Source organism: Tachyglossus aculeatus, chromosome X4 (assembly GCF_015852505.1).
Source record: "Tachyglossus aculeatus isolate mTacAcu1 chromosome X4, mTacAcu1.pri, whole genome shotgun sequence".
Taxonomy (NCBI): Eukaryota; Metazoa; Chordata; class Mammalia; order Monotremata; family Tachyglossidae; genus Tachyglossus; species Tachyglossus aculeatus.
In genome coordinates, this window is record NC_052098.1 from 27689626 (window position 1) to 27714707 (window position 25082).

Genomic DNA, 25082 nt, shown 5'->3' on the forward strand with positions numbered 1-25082 from the left:
CTGATACTATGGGCATAAATACTGATCAATCAATTAATCAAAGGTATTGATGGAATGCTTGGTACTCAACAGAGTGCATAGACATGTTCCCTGCCCACAAAGAGCTTACAGCCTAGAGGGGGAAACCGACATTAATTTAAATGATGGATATATACATATATAAATAAGTACTGTGGGACTGAGAGTGTGATGAATATCAAGTGCTTAAAGCCTACAAATCCAAATGGCAAAGTGACTCAGAAGAGAGAGGGAGCAGGGGAAATAAGGGCTTAATCAGAAAAGGCCTCTTGGAGGAGATATGATTTTAACAAGGTTTTGAAGGTGGAAAGAGTGGTGGTCTGTTGTATATGAAGGGAGGTGGGGGGAATTCCCATGCCAGAGGGAGGACATGGGCAAGAGGTTGGTAGTTACAACTCAGCCTGCACACTTCGCTCCTCTAATGCTAACATTCTCACAGTACCTTGATCTCATCTATCTTGCTGCTGACCCTGAGCTACCTCCTCCTCTTTTTTTTCTTTCACTTGCCCCTTGGCATCCCTATCAAACTTACCTCTCCTAATATCAGCCAAGCAGTAGATTTCTCTTATTGATACAGTTTTTCACTCTTCAGATCCAACAGACCACCACTCTCCGTCTTCAGCATTCTACTAAAATCACATCTTCTCCAAGGAGCCTTCCCTGACTTTACCTCTCATCTCGCTACCGTATTTTCCTTTCCTTCTTCATCACCTATGCATTTGAGTCTGTACATCATATGCACTGAGGTACTCAACCCCCACCCCATAGCACTTCTGTGCATATCCTTATTTTCTGTTGCCATCCCTACCTGTAATTTATTCTAATAGCTGTCTCCCTGACTAAGCTGTAGGGTAAGAAGTGTGTTTACCCATGGTATTGTACTCTCTTAAGCACTCAGTACTGTGCTTTGTATGCGGTAAATGTTCAATAAATATCACTGATGAATTGTGAAGGCTTTTAACACCTATCACACCTTTATTAGAAGTTATGTGTTTGAGAGGAAAAATGTCCAGTAAAGCTCCCACCTCTTCCCTTCTCTTTATCAGCCTATGTTGCTTTAGGGTTACAAGGGCATTGTGAAGTGGGCTTTTGTGATGTAGTCCCCACAGGCTTCCCTGACAGGCACAAAAGCAGTAGTGGCCATTCCACAGTGGCACCATGGCACCCTGCTGATTGGCAAAATGGAGTCCTGAGGTGATGCCACTGCTGCTAGTGCTTCTCAGAGTGTCTTACTAAAACTGAATGGCACAACAAAACTGGGACTTTGAACCTTCCCCTCCCCACTGCTCTCCTGCCCCAGATTCTGCCCACTCTCTCTCTTGCTTTGAACAGTAAGCCAGTTGTGACCAAAACCTAAATTCAAAAGGTTAACCCAACTTTTATAAGAGAGGGAGGGATTACCCCAGGAATTAGGTAGAAACCACATAAATCCAATAGTAAATTAGAAGCCCTGGGATTAAAGTTTCAGTTTCTCAGGGTACATTGGAAAATGACAATAGGAAAATTAAAAGACCAATTCCCTTGAATACCATGTGTTGTGATACTGTTTTTTTTTTTTCAGGCTAAAGGATGTTTCATGTATTCATTCATTCAATTGTATTTATTCATTCAGTTGTATTTATTGAGCACTTACTATGTGCAGAGCACTGTACTAAGCACTTTGAAAGTACAGTTCAGCAATAAAGAGAGACAAAATCCTTGCCCACCCTGGGCTCATGGTCTGGAAGGGGGGATAATTATAGTATTTGATAAGCACTTACTATGTGCCGAGCACTGTTCTAAATGATAGAGTAGATACAAGGTAATCAGGTTGTCCCATGTGGGGCTCACAGTTTCAATGCCTATTTTACAGATTAAGAAACTGAGGCACAGAGAAGTTAAGCGGCTTGCCCAAGGTCATGCAGCAGACAAGTGGCGGAGCTGGGATTAGAATCCATGTCCTCTGTCTCCCAAACCCGTGCTTTTTCCCTTGTTGGCCATCATCAGGGCATGGGACAAGATATTTCTTTAGTTTGTTTCTGATTAGGTAAAATAAACATTGAGGTTATGATAAGTCTCCTTGTTTGCTTAAATGCTCCCTAGTTCTCAAAATGCATTCAAAGTTAATCAATGGTATTTATTGAGTGTTTGCTGTGTGTGGAGCACTGTGTTAAGCACTTGGGAGTTGGTGGCCATGATAAGTCCTAAGCAGTAATGCTATTGCAAGTCTGTTCATGAATAGCACCATGTTCTTTGATATTTTACTCTAGCAGGCAATGACAATAGCTCAATGGACATACTTCCTTGTCTTTTACATAGCTGGACTTGAAATGCCTTTCCTGGAATCAGCCCAAATCTATAGACAAGTGAGCACAACCCTCTCCAACTGCTGCCCAACTGTCATTTTCAATATTTATACTGTCGGATTTTTTTTTTTTATAAACTCTTCGTTCTTCTGTTTCAGAAAGTGGATGTCACCAGCAGGGCTGTGATGGAAATAATGACTAAAACAATAGAATATCTTCAACCCAACCCAGGTAATGGAACAACAAACTGAGTTCAAGTGTCATTTGAAGGTTTCTGAAGTAGTTTCTCATCTAGTTGATATATAAGAGAGTTTTGTTGGTTTCCTGCACTTTCACTTCAAATTCATCTTTAGAGATACAACTTCTCTAAATATATAGCATTCCTATTCAGATTGATGTATTTGTTTTTCTTAAATTAAATGAACTGCAAGGGGCTATCGAGTGGATTTTGTCGTTACAGTATTTCATTGATTTCATTACAGTTAACATCTGCATTACGCTCTTGGAAATATGAGAAATTATACTGAAAAAGAAGCACCTTATAAGGCCCTAACCCAAAAGCAAATAATAACTTACTCCAACAGGATCTGTCCTTGCCTTTAAGTAGTCTAACCATTTTGAAAAGGGCACAAGTACTACCCATGGGGATATTATTATTCTGTATCATAGAGTACTGTGGTATGTTTGAATATTCAATACAACTTTTGTTATCTGAAATGGTGAGGAAATAGGAGGTTCCAGTAAGTAAACAATCCTGATTAAGAATCAGTGATGGAGAGTCAGGGCTGCCTTGGAAAATCATTAGGGAAACAGCTGTTTGATAATCAGAATAACAAGAACACCTTGTTGCTTGCAAGTACTCCAAGTACCCCAGACAACCGTGTAGCACTCAATAGAGAGATTTTGCAGAAGACTTTCAGGGAATTGCACACAGCTTGACTTCATTAGCCCCTTCTCTTCCAACAGGAAGGACTCAAATATACTGTCATCTTTGCAAGCTTCAATTGTGGGATATATCAGAAATTACATTTATTAAATATTTCCACTTGGTAAAATGCTTCAAAGTAAAGCTTTTACTCAGAATATGCATTTTTGCATTATAAAATGAATTATAATGCATGATTTGTCATAAATAGTATTGTTATACTTTATATATAACCCTTTTTATTTAATCAGGTGATGCATATCAGCTCCTTACCTGATTGGTCTTTGGAATGTGGGTCATGTTTCAAATTCAAAAATGAATTTATGTGTCAAAGTTTTCCATTTCCCTTTTTCAACTTAAAAATATCTGCTATGTGATAGTGATTTTACCAAAATCTGTGATATACACCCTGTTGGATTTATGACATATTTCCTCCCCTGACCCTTAGTGTTTTTACAAACAGAGTTGGAGACTATCAATGTTTTTTTTAAAAAACTGAACTGTGAAGAACCTCCAAATCTGAAACAATTAAGTCTTCAAGTTAAGAACTAAATGAAAAATATCTTAACAGGAGGAAGAATCCAGTTTACACTGAAGTCCCATGTTTTTTTCCCATAAAAAGTGCATTTCTTTTGAATGACTATATGTTACCGTTGTATCTGATTTTCAAAAATGACTTAACTTCCTCTTTAAATCAGCATCCTACTGTGTCTGTTCAGAAGCTTTCCAAAGAATTAAAAAAAATTAAATGTCATTTATACAATGGTACCAGTGGAAAGAAAATTTAACCAGGATATTTAAAATGTCCTCATAGCTCCTAGCACAAGCATTAAATCGAAATTATTATAGCATTTGTTCCCTCAGGCAACATTTTGCACCTATTCGTCTACTAATAATTCTTCCTATAGAGATGAATGGATATAGAAAATAAAGAATATAAGTAATGAGCAGCAAAGAAACTGAAAATTGCAAGTGGAGGAATAGCTGATTTCACCCACTAGTGTTGTGCTCAAGCTGAATAATTTGAATGAGGACAATTTAGGGAAGCTAATAGGCATAGGTCAGAGATGAAAATGCCACAGAACCCAACTTGGCTATATTATGAATTCTTCTAAGGCTAAAAAAAATAACATATCCAGTGTGTAAATAAGAACACATTTCCAAGGACATGTATGTGGGAGAAGAATTAATAAGTAAGAACAAAATTTAGAAAAGCCAAAGTGTAGCATGTGATGCAACTAGCAGGAGGAAGAGTAGGTGTTGTAAACATTTTATAAATGTACTAGAGGCAAGAGAAAAATAATGGCCAACTGGTTGACAGGGGAGAGAAGCAAATAGCAGCTGATTAATTTAAACAAGGCTAAGGTCTTTACTTCTACTAAGACAGTGTAGCTGGAAGGCCAATTAAAAATCTCTCCAATAAATTCCAGCCGCAGAAAATAGGTTACAAAGCAGGTTTAATACCTTTTAGCCAAGCTTCCGAGTCCAAAGCAAATTTGGCCTGATGAAATTTAAGCTGCTCAAAAAATAAAACCTAGTTGTACAATACCCTTGCATTTGAAGATTTCTGGACAAATGGCAATCTCCAAATTAAATTCCATACTTCATTCCAAGGAAATGAAGAGGACTTTGTCCGTCTCTGAAAATGGACTGGAGCAATTCATTTAAAAATTGATTGTCAAACCCGTGCTAAAAATTAAGTCAGTTCAGCAGGCAGTATGGCTTTGTTAAAAACAAATGAAACCAAGTTAATAGAATTTCCATTTTGGATGAATTAGTATTCTTCCTGGATAAGGGGGAGTGTGAATGCAGCATATGAAGGCTTCTAACACTGTTTCTTTGGAATATTGACAAACTAGTAGAATACTAGAGATCCATGCCTGTAACTGTGCCATAATTGGAGAAAGATGTGGATGCCTGGGAGAGGCTAGAGAGAAGAGCCACAATAATGAGCAAAGGCCTGAAAAATGAATCGTCTCTGTTTTTTAATCGAAAATTGCTGGGGTCGATTACACAAGAGAGCAGTGATATTAGGAGGTTCTGTAGGCGCAGCTACTCGGCACTAGACAAGTAACATATTACAGCCATACACCATAATATATTGGAAGGGTCAACTAAGTGAGTGACCACCACTGAACCCAATGATCTAGGAATTACTCCTGAGCCAGGCTGGTTCAGTTCATCAAGCCACCAGACAGCAATCCTGTTATCCCTGATTCAGTCAGGATGAGTGCACTATAATAATCCTGTCACCTAGCTGAAAGAGAAGAGGTTCAGAATGAACTGATCCTGAGATAGTCGATTAGCATGACTCTAGAGGGCAGAAGTGGATGGATGGAGGAAGGAAAGCATGGCTGGGGAAGGACTATATATTAAAAAAGGAAAAAAGGTGTTCTTTGGCTGAGATGTAACCTGTCAGCTTGTAACCCTCACCACTGAACGTAGAACTAGTGCCTTGACATGAGTCTGCAGGTCATGGGTTCTAATCCTGACTCCACTGCTTGTCTGCTGTGTGACCTTGGGCAAGTCACTTAACTTCTCTGTGCCTCAGTTACCTCATCTGTAAAATGGGCCTTAAGACTGTGAGCCCCACAAGGGACAACCTGATTAACTTGTATCTACCCCAACACTTAGAACAGTGCTTGGCACATAGTAAATGCTTAACAAGTACCATAATTATTATTGTACTTTCCAAGTGCTTAGTACAGTGCTCTTCACACAGTAAGCGCTCAATAAGTATGATTGAATGAATATCCTTCCCGGAAGAATCTAATATATTGCTAACCCATCCAGAAGGAGTGAAGTGTCAAGTAAATATGGGCAATAGATGGATGGGCTGAAGTGTGGAGTTGTGTAAGGACTTTAATGGGTAGTTTACAGGGAGCTTTTCATGTGTTTTGGGGGGCTCAGAAAGATCTTTAATGTGTTGTCTGTTTTAAGGGGAGCTCAAAAGAGCGTTTAGCATCTTGAAAGGGAAATAAGGAGACAGAGACAGGAGTCAGTGGAAAGACTAACATGGACCTTGGCATGACTTGCTCATGGAGGGTTTTGAAGTGTCCCAACTCTCTGTCCTGTGGGATTCTATTTGAAGGGAACTAACTGGATTTAGTGACAGAATCGGGTGGAAAAATGAACTTTAAACATTTATGTGTCCTCCCCACAGAGGATTCTGAACCCCCAGCCCCAGGACTCATAGATATCCAAAATGGATTTAATCCGTATGTTCTAACACATTTCCTTACCAGAGGGCCCATTGTAACATGCATTATACACATGGGACAGGGACCCAACCTGATCTGCTTGTATCCACCTAAGCACTTAGTACATTGCCTGGCACATAGTAAGCACTTAACAAATACCATCATTAATTAATTAATTAATTAATTAATGGTCTTCTCCTCTGCCTCCTACACCCTGTGGGAGTCCCTCAAGGTTTGGTTCTGGGCCCCTTTTTTTCCCCTTCATATATACCCATTCCCATGGAGAATTCACTCACTCCCATGATTTCAACTACCATCTCTGTGTGGATGATTCCCAAATCTATATCTCCAGTCTTGATTTCTCTCCTTCTCTGCAGTCTCATACTTCTTCCTGTCTTCATGATATCTGTACTTGAATGTGCTGCCTACTTTCAAACCTAACTTGTCCAAAACAGAACTCCTCATCTTCCCACCCAAACTGTGCCCTCCCCTTGACTTTTTCATCATTGTCTACAGCACCACCATCCTCTCTTTCTCTTATCTTAAGCTTTCGAGTCATCTCTGACCCATAGCGACTCCATGGACATATCTCTTCCAGAACGTCCCACCTCCATATACAATCATTCTGGTAGTGTATCCATAGAGTTTTCTTAGTAAAAATATGGAAGTGGTTTCTCGTTGTTGGGAAGGGATTGTCTCTATCTGTTGCCAAATTGTACTTTCCAAGCGCTTAGTACAGTGCGCTGCACACAGTATGCGCTCAATAAATACAATTGAATGAATACCATTGCCTCCTTCCGCGCAGTAAACCCAAGTCTCCGCCCTCGACTCTCTCCCATGCTGCTGCTGCCCAGCACAGGGGAGTCTTGACTTGTAGCCGATTGCCTTCCACTTGCTTGCCACTGCCCAAGCTAGGAATGGAATGGATAAGCCTCTGCTTGAATGTTCCTCCAATAGTAGAGACTGGTAGAGTCCTGGAAACTCTCCAGGTGCGACCCTGAGTGAGGCCTCCCTGTCTCACAAGCCCATAATCTTGCCATTATCCATGACTCTTCTCTCTCATTCAACCTACATATTCAATCTGTCACCAAATCCTGTCAGTTCAACCTTCACAACATTGTTAAAATTCTGCCTTTCCTTTCCATCCAAACTGCTACCATGTTGATGCAAGCACTTATCCTATCCTGTTGTGACTACTGCATCAGCCTTCTTGCTGACCTCCCTGCCTTCTGTCTCTCCCCAGTCCAGTCCAAACTTCACTTTGCAATCTGGGTCATTTCTCTCTGAAGACGTTCAGTCCGTGTTTCCGCACTCCTGAAGAACTTCCAGTAGTTTCCCATCCACCTCTGTATCAAACAGAAACTCCTTACCATCGGCTTTAAAGCACTCAGTCACCTTGCTCCCCCCCCCCCCCCCCGCCACACACACACATCATCCCCTGCCAGCCTTACCTCTCTGATTTATTACTACAACCCAGCCCACACACTTTGTTCCTCTAATTCCAGTCTACTCACTATATCTCAATCTTGTCTTCTTCACCACTGACCTCTCACTCATGTCCTGCCTCTGGCCTGGAACATCCTCCCACTTCATGTTGGAGGTCAGAGGCAAGAGAGTCATGAACAAGACACAGTGTGAAGATGAACTTGGGAGAAATGAAGAGTGTTAGCTGGGGGAGAAATGAGGGAGAGTAGCAGTAGTATTTCTTGAACATGAACTGTTTAGAGTGCACTGAACTAAGTACTTGGGAAGTACTAAACAAACAAATGGCACATTTCCTGCCCATGAGGAGTTTACAATCTAATGGTAAAGAAAGTTATCAAAATATTTACCAATAGAATACAAAGAAGTAATTGAATGTACAATTGTGTAATGTATTGAGTGTTTTAAAACCAGTAATTAGGAGTTCCTTCTTGAAGTGGAGAGGAATGGGTAACCTTTAAAGGTTTCAAGTTAGAATAAGCAAAAATCCAAACAGATGGTAAAATGGATTTCTAACAATTTTTTTCTCGGTGAGTGAAAGCAATGCCATATTGGTCCCTGAAGACCTTCATTCTGAATTAAGCAATGACTCCGAAGGTTGCTTGGAACATTAGGGACATCCATCCTCACAGATTTAACAAGAAATATATTTTCTAACATCCTTAACATTTCCCTCAAGTAACCTATTAGGGACCTATCATCCATGAATCTATCTGAACCCTTAATGAGCTATCTAACTTCTTTAACTTTTCCTTTAATAACCAATTATGGATCTGTAGTTCATGAAGTTATCCAAGCTGTCTTGAACATGTTGATATTTTCTGCCTGAACAAGACACTATGGTAATGACATTTTATGCTTACTACTGTATTTCCATGATAATTAAATGCCACATAATTCTAACTTCTGTGACTAAATCCTATCAGAGTGCTCCTTGGGGGATCATCCTTTTTAAAATGACTTTACATATAAAGAGAGTCTTTTTTCAAAATAACTTAAAGCATTTCCCAGACTCACTTCCAGCCCAAAAATGTGTAGGTGAGAAGCAACACTTCTCTCATTTTAAAGATGTGGAAATATAATTGACCAAGGAACAAAGAGGCAGTCTCCTGGTTCTTCGTTTCAGTGAAAAGAACACTGTACTATCTTTTCAGAAAACACGTAATCATTAAGAACTTTCCTCAGTGAACAAGAAATCAGGTCGTAGAATAGAAGGCACACAATAAGCACTCAATAAATGCTGTCAATGACAGTAATCTGTAGAACTATCAAAGTAAAATAATAGCAGCCAGAGGCCTTCATTCACACAACTATTAATGAATGGATATCGGTTAATTGACTATATGCCTTAGTTTAGTAAGGACAGTCAAGGATCTTCATAGGCTGACTTGAGTAATAGTAGTACTAAATATATTTATTAAGAGCTTACTTTGTGCAAAGCATTGTACTAAGCACTGGAAAAAATACATAGATACAGCCCCTGGCCCTCAAGGGGCTTACAGACTAAAAATATAAGAAAGAGTGGCCACAGAAGGCAGACACAAAGTGTGGTGGAACAATAGAACACTAAAAAATAAAAAAACAAAGGACAAATGCACAAAATAAATATCAGTAGGATGCTGTGACTCAAAAGAATAATTTCAGACTTCATTCAATCATATTTATTGAGTACTTAGTATGTGCAGAGCATTGTACTAACTGCTTGGGGGAGTACAGTACAACAATAAACAGATATGTTCCCTGCCCACAACAAGCTTACAGTCTAGTCACTTGGCGTCCAAGGTGCATCCATAGCCACAGCAACAGCTATGGTAGCCATCATAGTCTTCCTGAGATTTTGTAAATGCCTTATGAAGTGAGTACATTTCTCTTTCCTACCCAGGTGGAGGAAGGCAGGATGGAATGGACTTTCTTTGGTGGTACAGAGGAAAGATGGAATAGGTACCTGGGGAGGCAGCATGGCTGTCCAGTGGGGGAGATGCCCAGGACCCTTAAATCCCCTGAGTCTGGTGCACTGAAAGCATGTTACTCAACCAATCACTGGTATTTATTGAGAGCTTTCTGCATACTCTCTAAGCATTTGGGAAAATAGAGTACAATAAAGTTGGTAGGCATAATCCCTGCCCTCAAGGAATTTACATGGGGAGACAGACATTAAAATAAATTATGTGGCCTAGTGAATGCAGCAGGGATACAGTGAAGTCAGAAAGACCTGGGTTCTAGTACCAGCTCTGCCACACGTCTGCTGGGTTACCTTGGGTAAGCCACTTCACTTCTGTGTGCCTGTTACCTCATCTGTAAAATGGGGATTAAGACTTGTCTGCTGTGTGACCTTGGGCAAGTCACTTAACTTCTTTGCCCCTCAGTTACCACATCTGTAAAATGGGGATTAAGACTGAGAGACATGGGACATGGACTGTGTCCAACCTGATTCCCTTGTATCTACCCCAGGACTTAGAAGGGTGCCTGGCACATAGTTAGCACTTAACAAATACCATTTTAAAAAGTAGGGGAAATACCAGAGTATAAGAATATGTACATAAGTGCTGTGAGGCTGGACATGGGCTGAATATTAAAGTGCTTAACAGGTACAGACCCAAGTGCATAGGCAGTGCAAAAGGTGGGGAGAATTGGGGAATTGAGGGGTAAGTCAGGGAAGGTCTCTTAGTAGAAATATGATTTTAGAGGGGTTTGAATGTACGTTGGGAGAGTTGTGGTCTGTTATATGAAAGGGAAGGGAGTTCCAGGCCAGAGAGAGGACATAAGAAAGTTATTGATGGTAAGACAGAAGGGATTGAAGAATAGTTTATAGTGCACAGCAATAATCAGTTGACAGATTTTAAGCAATATCGTTTCCTACTTTATTCCACAGTAGATATGAGGAACAAAAATGTACTTACTGAGTTTCATAAAGGGGCAGATATATAATGAGCAATATATTGGTTGATCTAATGTATCAATGAAAACTACAAGAAAGGTAGGCCTTCTGATTTGTTTCTTGTTCATTTGTGTTATGTTAAGTAATTAATAATCAATATGGAAATAGTGGAGGTCCAGAAGATTCTACATTCTCTGGCTTTCTGCTGAAACTACCAACTTAACCTGCAGTAAGTAGTTCTGGAGAAGAGACAAAGCAGTCATTTGACTGAAACTGCCAAGCACCTGTAATTAGAGAAGTTTCTATTCTGCTCACAACAGAACATTGACTTACATTTCACTCTGGAATCAAAAAGCACCTCTGTGAAAACTCCAGGTTGCTTTCAAGTTGAGGGCTGACTTTGCTGATGCTGTGTTTGCCTCAGAAGTCTCCCTAGAAAGATCCTAGAGTTCTGGCCAGAGCTAAAAATGAAACTCCCAATTTCAGCAGGTAATGTAGCAGTGGAAGGCATTTGGGGGATTTTTTTTTAATCTGCCCTTTTGGGGTTATTAAACCTTTCTGCTCTTTTAGCAAGGTCTCCAAGAGTTCTTCTGGAAATAAACCAAGGTGTAAATTCATTAATCTAGTTGCTTTAGTTGCCTGTCTTACTCAGGGTTCCTTCCAGTTATCTCCCCATCTCCCTTCTACCATTCCTCTCCAAAATCCTTGAGTGAGTTTTCTACACCTGCTGTCTCCAGTTCCTCTCTTCCAATTCTCTCCCTCACTTCCTTCAATCCATCCCCTTCACTCCACAGAAACCACCCTCTCAAAGGTCACAAATGATCTCTTTCTTGCCAAATCCAACAACCTCTACTCCACCCTAATCCTCCTAGACCTCTCAGCTTCCTTCAACATTGTGGCCCACCCCCTTCTCCTGGAAACATTATCCAACTCTGGTTTTACTGACACTGTCCTCTCCTGGTTCTCCACCTATTTCTCTGGCCACTCATTTTCAACTTCTTTCATGGGATCCTCCTCTGCCTCCCACCCCCTAACTGTAAAATTCCCTTGAAGATCAGTTCTGGGTCCCCTTCTATTCTCCATCTTCACCCACTGCTTTGGAGAACTCATTCACTCCCTTGGCTTCAATGACCACATCTGTCTCTCTCCCTCTCTGAAGTCTCTCATTTCTTCCTGCCTTCCAGATATGTCTACTTGAATGTCCTGCAGACACCTCATACTTATGTCCAAAACAGAACTCCTTATCTTTCCACCCAAGCCCTTGTCCAGCCCATAATTTTCTGATCACTGTAGACTGCACCACCATCCTTCCTGTCTCACAAGCCTTTAACCTTGGTGTTCTCCTCGATTCATCTCTCTCATTCAACCCACATATTCAATCTGTCACTAAATCCTGTCGGTTTAACCTTTATGACATTACTAAACTCCACCCTTTCCTCTCCATCCAAACTGCTACCGCATTAATCTAAGCATTTATCTTATTCCCCCTTGGTTACTGTATCAGCCTTCTTGCTGACCTCCCTGCCTCCTGTCTCTCCATACTTCACTTTGCTGTTTGGATGATTTTTCTGTGAAAGCATTCAGTCCGTGTTTTCTCACTCCTCAAGAACTCCCAGTGGTTTCCCATCCACCTCTGTATTAAACAGAAACTCCTGACCATAGACTTTAAACTACTCAATCACCTTGTTCCTTTCTACCTTACCTTGCTGCTCTCCTACTATAACCCAGCCCACATACTTCACTATTCTGGTGCCAACTTATTCTCTGTACCTCAATCTGAACTATCTTGCCACTGACCACATGCCACATCCTGCCTCTGGCCTGGATCCCCTCCCTCTTCATATCTGACTCATTATTACTGCCCCCATCTTCAAAGCCTTATTGAAGGTATTTGTCCTCCAAAAGGCCTCCCTGGATTAAGCCCTCCTTTCCTCTTCTTCCCGCTCCCTTAGGCTTCACCCTAGCACTCGGATTTATTTCCTTTTTTCACCCTTCCCTCAACCCCAAGCACTTATGTACATATCTGTAATTTGTTTATATTAATGTCTGTCTCCCCCTCTAGACTGTAAGCTTGTTGTGGGCAGGGAACATCTCTACCAATTCTGTAAATTTGTATGCTCCCAAGCACTTAGTAATACCTCAATAAATATGATTGGTTATTCCTGTGAGAAATATATTTTCTTCTATTTTAAAGAGAGGATCTTTTTATTTGAATTTTCTTCTTTGGTTAAAAAAAAACAACTTCATCTCTGTGCAGCATCTACTGGTAATGTAGTACAGTGGTTAAACTACTGTCCTGAGAGTAGACGGGTAAGAATGAATTTCTTGTATGGCCACTGATTTCCCTGTGACTGGCACCTCAATTCCCTCTTAAGTAAAATGGAGAAAACTTCATCTGTTAATAAAGCTTGGGGCTTTTAAGTTAGAATCTTTTGTGAGCCAAGGCGTTTTAATTTCCCTTTTCTCATATTGGTGTGGATAGATGTTTCTGTGACTACACAAACACATATATCAAATATAATATATATATATATATATATATATATATATATATGTGAATATATATAGAGAGAGAGAAAACCTGTGCACTGCACTTCTGGTTTGACGGTGATCCTACTAATAGAAAAATTTAATCAGTTTATGTGAGGGTGACTGATAAGCCTAATGCTCGACCCTCCCAGTTCTCCCTGCAAGCAAAATATCTTTTTGGATACATTTTTGTCTGACATCATTTTGCTTCACCTTCTTTGAGTTATAAATGTCTCTTCACGGTGACCTTGTTTCTAAGTGCTCTATGCCTAAATGATATAATTCCTCCTGGCTTCAAACTACCCATGCCTATGCTAAGTCGTTTACTTCTTTGTATATTTAACATGTTTTTTCTGTCCACTTTTCTTATAATTAACCCATTTCATCTCATTCTAAGTATTTTCTTGGGTAACTTGCTTTCATCGAATCTTCTCATGGAGCCTATCTAGTGCTGTTGCAATAGAGAGGCTGTTGATTTAATGCCAGCAGATTGACTGTATAAGACGACCTCATTGTTGATGAACCGGTCTTCTTAGTCTTTTCAGGATCTCATTATTAGTAGCATCATCTTATAAAACAGAGACAGGTATGCAACACTTTATCAGTCTCCCAAGTAATATATTAGCCATCTTTATTTTTTTTCCTTAATTCTCCATCTATCTGCATTGGACAATGTGCTGCCTGAATACTGGATTTCAGTGACAGCATTTGGCTCGGTGTTGGTGATGGAGACTCTTGGCTGCCTGTAGGTGTGTCAGATGGACACTACCACATAATAATTACTAAGAGTTCTTTTGTACTGATGGTGTTGAAAGCTTTTGCAAGGCCTATAAGGCCTATTTATAGATTTGATGTTTCTTGTATTGCTCTTGTATCTGAAATGTCGCAAAGATCATGTCTATTGTGCTCCACTGTGCCCCTCCGTGGTTTGAACCTGCATTGAATTTCTGGAAGTGCATGTTTAATGTTTCTCTTCGTGATAATGATAATGGTGGCAATTTTACAATTCTGTAATTGACATTTCTTCAGGTTTCTATGTTTTCAAAGAAGTCCATTAGATCACATTACTTCTTCTTTTTCACTGAGAAACAGCTGAGCTTCCCCCATCTCACTCAATGCTCAAACCTTCCTTACTCAATCAAACTATGAGCCTGCTCCTTTCAAACCCTCACAAAATTGTCATTTCCTCCAAAACACATTCTACCCTCCCCAAAGAAAACTGTGGGAGTTGGCCTAAAAGCGTTGCCCCACAGTGCAAAATCCACAGTGGGTCATGGCACCCACAGAGGGGCACCTATGATAAAAGCTCTCCTTCTGGGAAGAAGTGAGCATGTAATCATGCAGCTAAGTGAAATTATTAATAAATGGAAGGCATTCACCTGAAAACAAAGGTCAACTGGATTCACTCTTAGGAGAATATGATAATATATTTTGAAGATCATTTTATGTGCCATTCCCTTTGTGGCAGTTTCAACAGGCAAAAAAGAAAGAGAACAGTTACTCAAGGTGGCATAGATATGCAATTCAAAATCAATCATATTTGTTATGCACAAAAGCCTTCATCTTTTCCCAGTGAACGTGAGCTAAACTGCCTTCTGGTTTTCAGGGGCTTAAGTTGAATTCTGCAGTAATGCTGCAAAAACTCTGCAGAGCTACTTTCCAGTTTGGGTCTTTGGTGATAATGCTCTTTCACATATACTGGCCTGTCACATCTTCAGGATAGTGATTATTACTGATCTCCATGGAGTAATTTGGAGCTCAAATTCTTATTGAGAAAGCACCCCGATAATGGCTAATGTCTCTACTCTGGTTCATCTGATGAAGAAAAGTCCAGAATGTGGTGTACACTGTATGTTTTCCAATTGGGCTTTCCCATGGTAACCTCTGTTATCTACCTACAGCTTCCAGAGCTAAACTCAGCATGATAAACACAATGTCAAAGATCCGAGGCCAAGAGAAAGGACCAGGCTATCCTCAGGCTGAAGCCCTGCTGGCAGAAGCTATGCTGAAATTCGGAAGAGAACTTGGAGATGAATGCAACTTCGGTCGTTTTTATTTCCTTCCTTTCATTTCCCTTTTGAGGGTTCTTCAGATCATCCAGGGGATTAATGGGCTAAGAATCACATTATATCTCCTGAGCATTCAGATTTGTTTTATTTGAGGCAAATAATAAAAATTTTGATTTGCTGGGGGAACTTGTAAAAAAAAAAAAGAGATTCTTGAAGCTTTCCAGAACAAGCCAGCAAAGAAAAAGCATTATTCCTAATTATCTAAGAAAGCTACAGTAGGAGTTAGAGCCACAAAATGCATCTCAGTTTTTCCAGTTGATAGCTCACCATCTTATGGAGAAGAACCCTAGGAGGCCATTTGCCAGGGCTTATTGGGTCTGAACTTTTTTATGGCTAAACATGTTAAGGTTAGGGTGATGCCTTGGGTAGGCTTTTCTGACTCCACCTTAGTCCTCATTTCTGCAGAATTACATTTTGCCTTTGCATTTTAAGGTAAAGAGAAATATTCTCCTGTTCCAGGCCCAGCCCTTGGTGATGTGGGGGAAGCTATGAGGGAACTCTCTGAGGTGAAAGATTCTTTGGACATGGAAGTGAAGCAGAACTTCATTGATCCTCTCCAGAATCTCCATGATAAGGATCTGAGAGAAATACAGGTATCTGTAATTGTTGATTTCTTAGACCCCAATGGAGGGTTGTGTCACAGCCACAGCTTTGTAGATCCCTTCTTAGGTATCAGTGCTGTAAAGATGAAGCTCGGCTATGGCCAAAGTTTTGTGGCCAGAGCTCCCCGATCCAAAGAACATGCCTCAGCACAGCTCTTCTGCCCTCCTGAACCTTGACTCTTTCCATACCTTGAGTCTGAGCCATAGGGACAGCTACTGTGTATCTGTGCCCACACCCTTGGTCCTATCCACCAGGGTGTCTCTGGGGCTTAAGCAGAGGACTGAAATTTTCAGTCTTGTATACATTTTCTTCACTCTCCTTTTCCATCCTGTTTTATGCAGTTTTATGCAACAGCCCTGTTATTGGTACAGTGGAAAGAGTACTGCTCTGGGAACCAGAAGACTAGGGCTCTAATGCCAATTCCATTTGTTATGCCTCTGCCATCAGGATTCTGATTGAAGAATCATCTCGAGTGTTCCACGACATGGATGGGCCTAGCAGGAATCTTGAAAAATAGCTGGCTAATATGGGCAGCAAAATCCACAGCAGCTATCAAGGCAACCACCTGCTAGCTCATACTGCTAGGACACAGCATCAGCACTATGATACAGGTCATATCGACCACAAATGTGTCCCGCTGGTACCAAAGCTTTCAAATGCACTTGGCAGTGTGCTGAACTCCTACCTGCCTACCTGCTCATTGTACTTTGTGTGCCAGCAGCAGCGTTACTGGCAGGGAAGAGAGAGTGCAAGTGGCACTGCATAAACCACCAGCACTATAATCGATTCCTCTGCACAGGTTCTTGATCCTGAAGTCACAGGACTGGGAATCATCTGTTGTTCCCACTGTGGGACTCCATCATCATTGTCAGAGTGATTAAAATGGGTTAACTGTCCTACAATGGCTACTCTTGCTTAACTCCTATCATAACTTTCACATGCACATTAGTGTACGGCTATCGTCTTAATTTTTTTATCCTTCTTCAGGTTGCCATTGTCTGTTCATTAGGCGTGAGTTGTTTATGTGGGATTTAAGGGAGCCCAACTTGGTTCAATTCCATTGCTCCTTCATTTCTGAGCACCTAGGGTTGATGTTCCTTGCTTAGTATTTCAAATAATAGTAATATGCACCTTGTGTTGCCAAGTTACTCCTTTGAATTCACTCCCTCAGTAATCCAGAAGCTTTAGTGAATTTCAGGAGTGGCAGCAGAAGTCAGTGTGTACAATATATTTTCAAGGTTCATTTTCACTACGAGGGTGAAAGCCCATTTTGCAAATCCCTAAACCACCTATGTGATGTTCTTCCTAGGTAACAAAATTCCTTGCTCTTTCAATTTGGATGTAAGGATTAAGATCAGTAGGCAAATTCTAATAGAATAAATCAGAAACGCTTTTCTTCTTCCCTAAAGTACCCAAACTGTCAGCTTCCAAAGCTGGGCCTGGCTGAGAGACAAGGTTGGTGAAGAGAGGATGATATTGTTCTCAGAGCAAAGCTAGGGTCTAGCTAGGTATTTGCTCTCCTGGTCCTTGTCTTTGTTGTTGATTGTTTATTAAAACACCCATTGTGGGTTTATCACCACTTCAGATCTTGTTGCATTTCCCCTATCTGTGTCAGAGAAGGACAGATTAAAGGAATAGTGCCTGGTACTAGAAATTCAGCTTTGATATGGAAATGCCAAAGAATTTGTACAAATGGAGAGGCATCTTAATTTAGAAATAACCTCCATAGATGTTAATTGCATCTCATTCAGAAGAATTACTGTCCAGTGAGGACCTCATTGAAAATCCAAGGCATCATTACAAGAGGCAGAAACAGATGAAGAAATGATGGTTTCTTCTTCAAAAGATAAGAATCTTAGAATTAAAAAGCCTTATACCTATTTTCAGGAAAACACATGCATTTATAAATATGATTTAAGTAGAAAACCCTATGGGGAGAGGAATTTAAAGGTTTACGGGAGTGCTCAGGAGAAGATTGCCCCCTATCTCAGGAGAGGTTTGCCCACTACAGGGTGCTTTAAGAAGAACAGAAGAAGGTTAATAGTCAACCTAAATTACACAAATTCTTCACTTATTTTGGGGGCGGTAATGTGGCCTAGTTGAAAAGCACAAGATTGGCTATTTGGAGGCTGGGTTCTAGACCCATTTTAGGGAAAGTCGCTTAACCTCGCTGAGCCTCTGTTTTCTCATCTGTGAAATGGAGATAAAATAGATTGTGAGCCCCTGGTGGAACAGATTATCCATTATGATAATATTATTTTCTTCCCTTGATTAATTCTAAAATTAAAAAAGACTGCAGTCAGCAAAGTAAGCTGCTACTTTTGCAGCCTCCTGCAAAATCTTATGACTATTACAATACCTCATTCCTTTCAAATTGTGACGTTTTGCTTTGAATTTAGCAAAGTTTAAACAATAGTGACAGTTGTCATGTTAACATATGGTGTTGATAAGAATTTCATATTACCTTTACAAAGGTAACTTTTCCAAATCAAATTTGTAGTATGTAGGTCTAAAGGAAAATGTTCCTCACTATATAACCTGTCATGACACAATCACATTTTCAAGGAACATAGCTTGGTTGCATGCCTGTGTGTGTGTACATCAATCCATCTATCTATGTAAATACATATTAACAATTATGGTAATCCTATTTCATAGCATTATGACATTAATTCAGTGATTTAATTGTAGCTCTGTTGTCGATCTCACTTTCATAATAAACCCCTTCAGTTGAATTTGAGAAATCGTAAAACATACTCAGGTACAGACGTGAATACTTTGTGTTAAGGTATTAATAGTGTTCAGCTGCAATGGAGTTAAAAGATAACTTATATACACAAACTGATTTATCACTATCTAATATCTTCCACTCAGCTCTTTCACTCTTATATTCATCACTTTTCTGAAAGCCTTACATATGCTCAGACATTGAGACTCCTAGCCTTACTTTCTACTGAGTCTTAGAACGTGAGCACTCTTATAGGCCAAGGACCTTGTCTCAGTAAATATCCCTGTTAATTTACATCCACTGCAATTACTTAATACTTTGCACAACGTAGTTTCTTCATAAATGTGATAAGAATAATGGTAACATTATAAATGTTCACCCTTTGGGGAAACTAGTGGGACTGAAGATAAGTGAGCAGGGAGAGATTTTTCATTTGCCCCCAAGGGTGAAAATAATAATAAAAAAATCTAGCCTTTACACGTATATATCACACACCTTACACTAGGCACATAGAATAACATAATGACCTAATGGGAAGGGGTAAGATTCATGCAAAGGGCAAAAATAAAAATGAGAGGGGTCACTGAAGTAGGGCTCCATCCCCTCCCCATCCTTTCACCTGTTAGGAGGTAGATAGAAACTTCCTGGAGAGGGGCTGGGGGAGGGATTTACTATTCCCCTCAACCTCTCCTCCCCTCTCCCAAAGTAGCTTCCACCCTGCAACCAAGTGGGGGCATTGACCTCCGCTAGTCAGGCCATCCAAGGAATATGGTAGGGGGCTGGGCTCTCTTATTCGGACCTGAGTTTTCCCTCCTCCATCTTGTGTGACCATTTCTTCCCTGGAACAACCCCCTCTGACCCCCGACTTCTAGTCCATTCCCAAACACATCAGTTGCTGCAGTGGTGGGAGGTGGGAGGAAGGGAGTAGCCACCCTTTTGCAGGGCTTGGGGCAGGGGTCGGTGAGCAGCAGTAGGCTTGATGCCTAGGTGGCTGGGTGAGTATTAAGGTGAAAGCTGAGGGTCCAGTTTGAACCAGATCATGTTGGAGAGGAATCACATAGCTCAAACTTGTTCTCCTAACAGCATTACCTCCTCATTCTCCTACAAGTACCCCCTGTGCTGAAGACTCACCTTGGGAGCAGTCTCCTCCCCAATACCCCTCAACTGGAGCCACGCCAAGCTCCCGGTTCAGTGTGAAGTCAATTGTAGCCATGGACAAGTGAGGATCAGCGTTTCCAAATAATTCACACCAGAATGCCCATTCCAGCTCTCATTGTTTACTGGAACCCCCTTCCAGTGAGTTCTGGTTTAGTTCCACTACTGTTTGTCTCTCAAAAACATTCCCATACCCTTTTCCACCCCTAACTTTACAGCACCACCTAAAGAAGTTAGAGGGTCGTCGCCTGGACTTTGATTATAAGAAGAAGCGACAAGGCAAAATTCCAGATGAGGAGCTGCGCCAAGCCCTGGAAAAATTCGATGAATCCAAAGAAATTGCGGAGTCGAGCATGTTCAATCTCCTGGAGATGGATGTGAGCAAATTTCTTACTGCTTTTATTTTGGTTGTGATTTTTGTTCTGTTTTATTGCCTAATTGGTTAGGGCTGAAAGTGAAATATAGGTAATGTATCTGAATAATGTGTTAAACAGGATAATAAATACAAATGTTTATGGTCAGGTTATTGGGAAATTGAGTGGAAGTCTAAACCATTGATGCATTTGACCTCAAATAGGAAGATATGGATGATTTAAGATGTTGTTAAGACTTGTAAACAGAAAAATAGTGAAATATTTTGAATTACATTGTTGATTTAATAAGTTCTAGGCATGGAACATGTCTACCAACTCTGTCATAGTGTTCTCTCCCAAGTGCTTAGTACAGTGCTCTGCACAAGTAAATGCTCAATGAATATGATTGATTGATTAATTTTAAAGCATATTTTACTTTATAGGCTACAGAAGAACATTTTGGACAGAGGTGCCAACTTTAAATGAGGGGGCGATTTGGGATGGCGATCTAGGAGTGGAGTATCAAGAGGTTAGCCCTGGCGAGGACATGGAGGGAGAAAGCTTGTTGTGGGCAGGGAACGTATCTGCTAATTCTGTTGTATTGTACTTTCCCAAGTGCTTAGTACAGTTCTCTGCACATAGTAAGTGCTTAATAAATATGATTGATTAGCTGACTGTAAAAGGGGAGTTAAAGGAGGGGATAGCTATTTGGAGGGGCAGAATTCAAGGGGGAAGGATTTAGAGGGAAATAAAGGGACCTGGAGGGAAGGAAGGAGATTTAGGGAGAGTATGGGGAGGAGTTGGGTAAGAGGAGAAAATTGAAAGAGGAGGGTAGGGGAGAAGGTCAAAGTATTCACCATCATTCATTCAATGGTATTTATTGAGCACTTACCATGGGCAGAGCACTGTACTAAGCAGTTGGGAGAGTACAATATAACAATAAACAGACACATTTCATGCCCACAATGAGTTTACAGTCTAGAGGCTGGCTCTATGAGAGTAATCCAGTTCCTCCACTCACCTTTTCTCCTGTAAATCTGCCCAGACAGCTTCTGAAGACAAAGCAGGGGCTGGGACCCCAGTTCCAAAACACCAAATTAAATTCTGCAGGGCTGCAGTTTGGGACTGTTTCCTGGCCTAGCTCCTGATGCTGCTTCCTGCTTTTTGGGTAGAAGCAGCAACAGGACCAGGGTGGAGAATTGGCCCAGAGCTGCCACCCTAAAGGTTTTACACGAGCAATGCAGCAATTCCACCAGCTGCCTGGGTGGACCAAGCAGAGGCAAGAAAGCCAATCAGTTCACCCTCACTGGGCTTTAGGCATGGGAATGAGAGCAGCCCTTGTCCCAAAGCCCAGGGAGGAAGAAAAAAGCAGATATATCATCCCTCCTCTTCTCTGCTGTCAAGAAGCAAGAGGGGGAGCTATAATCTCAGCTCTGTCTCTGGCCCCTTTGTGGCTGGTAGGCCTCGGAAAGCAGGCCAGCTATGGTGGCCTGCCCTGAGCAAAAAGCCATGAGGCAAATTTCATGGCTGTCCCCCCCCCCCCTTCAGAGCAAGCCCTATGGGGACCATCACCCACTTGGCCTCCAAGGAGTTGGTGTTTATGGGTTTAGATAATCTATTACAAAAATCATATCATTCAAGTAAATACCCTATTGAAGTACCAGGTCATTAGAACACAGGCTTTGGCAATTCCCCTCTCAAAATTAAAACTTGATAAAAATCAAATTGAGTCCTCTGTATAGATTCAGTTGTATTTTAAAATGTGAAACTTTGTTAAGCATTTACTCTGTGTCATACCCTGTTCTAAGCACTGAGGTAGGTACTGAGGTAGCATGGCTCAGTGGAAAGAGCACGGGTTTGGGAGTCAGAGATCATGGGTTCTAATCCCGACTCTGACACATGTCTGCTGTGTGACCTTGGACAAGTCACTTAACTTCTCTGAGCCTCAGTTACCTCATCTGTAAAATGGGGATGAAGACTGTGAGCCCCACGTGGGACAACCTGATCACCTTGTATTCCCCCAGCACTTAGAACAGTGCTTTGCACATAGTAAGCACTTAACAAATGCCATCATTATTATTATTATTATTACAAAGTTAATTAGGTGGGACCCAATCCCTGTCCCGCATGGGGCTCACAATTTAAATAGGAGGGAGAACAGGTATCCTGTTGAGAAAACTCAGGCACAGAGAAGTTAAGTGACTTGCCCAAAGTCACACAGCAAGCAATTGGCAGAGTCAGGATTAGAACCCAGGTCCTTCTGACTCCCAGGCCTGTGCTCTCTCCACTAGGCCACACTGCTTCTCACTTCTTTCAAAATGCAACCTAAATTGAGGCAAAATCTTCCAAGTACCTAAACTGGCTGCTGAAAATAAATCAGCCACTGTTGGAAGCTGTATCAACTCTTTATCAAAAGTAGTAGTAATGTGTCACAGTAACAGAGGAAGTGATAAGTAGAGAATGAACCAAAATTCCTAATATAGTTTCCTCAGATTCTTCAATTACTTCCAGAACATATCTCAAGCACTTGGGATAACTTGTTCTACCTGATCTTTCTCTCTTGATCTGCGCTTGTTTCAATGCAGTTACAGAATGAATGGTCATTTGTTTTATTTGGCAGAGATCAATATTAAGTTTTGAGCTAATGTAATAATTCTGATGAAACCGAAATAAATACTTCCTCCAAACAGTTAATTGGAAATAAGTACCTGCCAATTGGGATTTTCATTTTGAATTTATGTGCCTATTTACTCCTCCTGTGTACTCTTCATTTTCTGAAAATGTATCTGGAAAATTCTTAGTGTTTTCCAGGCTTTGGCCATGGTAACATTTTGTTACTCTGTGATCCCATAATTCACCTTTTCAAGAAGATCCCAATTATAAGTGTGGGTGTTTGGACTCAGACTCCCAAGTACCACCTCTAGGCAATAATTTGCTGCCACTGGATTTTGCAGTGAGCCATTCGTGGAACAGCCTTGCTTGCTATGACTCATTCATAGATACTATATCAGCTGCAGCAGTTTCGTTGAACAACGAGTGATGAAATCAATCAATCAATCGTATTTATTGAGCACTTACTGTGTGCAAAGCACTGTACTAAGCGCTTGGGAAGTACAAGTTGGCAACATATAGAGACAGTCCCTACCCAACAGTGGGCTCACAGTCTAGAAGGGGGAGACAGAGAACAAAACAAAACATATTAACAAAATAAAATAAATAGAATAGATATGTACAAGTAAAGTAAATAGAGTAATAAATATGTACAAACATATGTACATATATACAGGTGCTGTGGGGAAGGGAAGGAGGTAATATGGGGGGATGGAGAGGGGGACGAGTGGGAGAGGAAGGAGGGGGCTCAGTCTGGGAAGGCCTCCTGGAGGAGATGAGCTCTCAGTAGGGCCTTGAAGGGAGGAAGAGAGCTAGCTTGGCGGATGTTGGGAGGAAGGGCATTCCAGACCAGGGGGATGACATGGGCTGGCGGTCGACGGCGGGACAGGCGAGAACGATGTACGGTGAGGAGATTAGCGGCAGAGGAGTGGAGGGTGCGGGCTGGGCTGTAGAAGGAGAGAAGGGAGGTGAGGTAGGAGGGGGCAAGGTGATGGAGAGCCTTGAAGCCGAGGGTGAGGAGTTTCTGCCTGAAGTGCAGATTGATTGGTAGCCACTGGAGATTTTTGAGGAGGGGAATAACATGCCCAGAGCGTTTCTGGACAAAGATAATCCGCACAGAGGCATGAAGTATGGATTGAAGTGGGGAGAGACACGAGGATGGGAGATCAGAGAGGAGGCTGATGCAGTAGTCCAGACAGGATAGGATGAGAGCTTGAACGAGCAGGGTAGCGGTTTGGATGGAGAGGATACGGCGGATCTTGGCGATGTTGCGGAGCTGAGACCAGCAGGTTTTGATGACGGCTTAGATGTGAGGGGTGAATGAGAGAGTGGAGTCGAGGATGGCACCAAGGTTGCGGGCTTGTGAGACGGGAAGGATGGTAGTGCCGCCAACAGTGATGGGAAAGTCAGGGAGAGGGCAGGGTTTTGGAGGGAAGACAAGGAGTTCATTCTTGGACATGTTGAGTTTTAGGTGGTGGGCAGAAATCCAGATGGAGATATCCTGAAGGCAGGAGGAGATGTGAGCCTGGAGGGAGGGGGAGAGAGCAGGGGCAGAGATGTAGATTTGGGAGTCATCAGCGTAGAGATGATAGTTGAAGCCGTGGGAGCGAATGTTGTCACCAACGGAGTGAGTGTAGATCGAGAACAGAAGGGGACCAAGAACTGAACCTTTGGGAACCCCCACAGTAAGGGGATGGGAGGGGGAGGAGGAACCTGCAAAGGAGACTGCGAATGAATGACCGGAGAGATAAGAGGAGAACCAGGAGAGGACGGAGAGGATGAAATCAGAAAGAGAGGCAGCATAGTCCACTGTGATTTTCTTACTCAGAGTGGAATTAGAATCTTCATATCCCACTGCCTAAATGAAATGTCCCACCCAGATTTAAAATCATCTAGCAATTGAGCATGTGATGACAGAGTACTCCTTGATAAATAGCACTGATTGATTGACTCGGTAATGGAGGCTTTCAAATTTTGAGTTAAAGACATGATAAAGAATCTGATGGGAAACATTGCTGAAGCCTCACTAGGTTCTGTTGCAATAAAATTGTCGTGTTGCTCAAAAATCACCATATTAAAATTTGCTTTTCCGTTTTGATCCCTAGATTGAGCAGGTGAGCCAGCTTTCTGCCCTTGTGCAAGCCCAACTGGAATACCACAAGCAGGCATCTCAGATTCTGCAACAAGTTACCGTCAGGCTGGAAGAAAGGTAGTGAACCCTTCTCACCGTTATATTGAGTTTATACA

General features: G+C 41.4%; 1 protein-coding gene across 3 annotated transcripts in view; it reads left to right on the top strand.

Annotated features, from left to right (window-relative positions):
- The window catches only part of SH3GL2 (SH3 domain containing GRB2 like 2, endophilin A1), a 150252-nt gene that overhangs the window by 119562 nt on the left and 5608 nt on the right, over positions 1-25082 (top strand). For 2 of the 3 annotated variants that reach the window (XM_038769902.1, XM_038769901.1), the window contains 6 exons: positions 611-764; positions 2462-2534; positions 15219-15362; positions 15846-15979; positions 20091-20249; positions 24941-25044. In XM_038769902.1, coding sequence (XP_038625830.1) covers positions 611-764; positions 2462-2534; positions 15219-15362; positions 15846-15979; positions 20091-20249; positions 24941-25044 — 768 coding nt within the window. The remainder of the gene's footprint in view (positions 1-610; positions 765-2461; positions 2535-15218; positions 15363-15845; positions 15980-20090; positions 20250-24940; positions 25045-25082) is intronic. The other variant, XM_038769903.1, reaches the window with a different exon arrangement.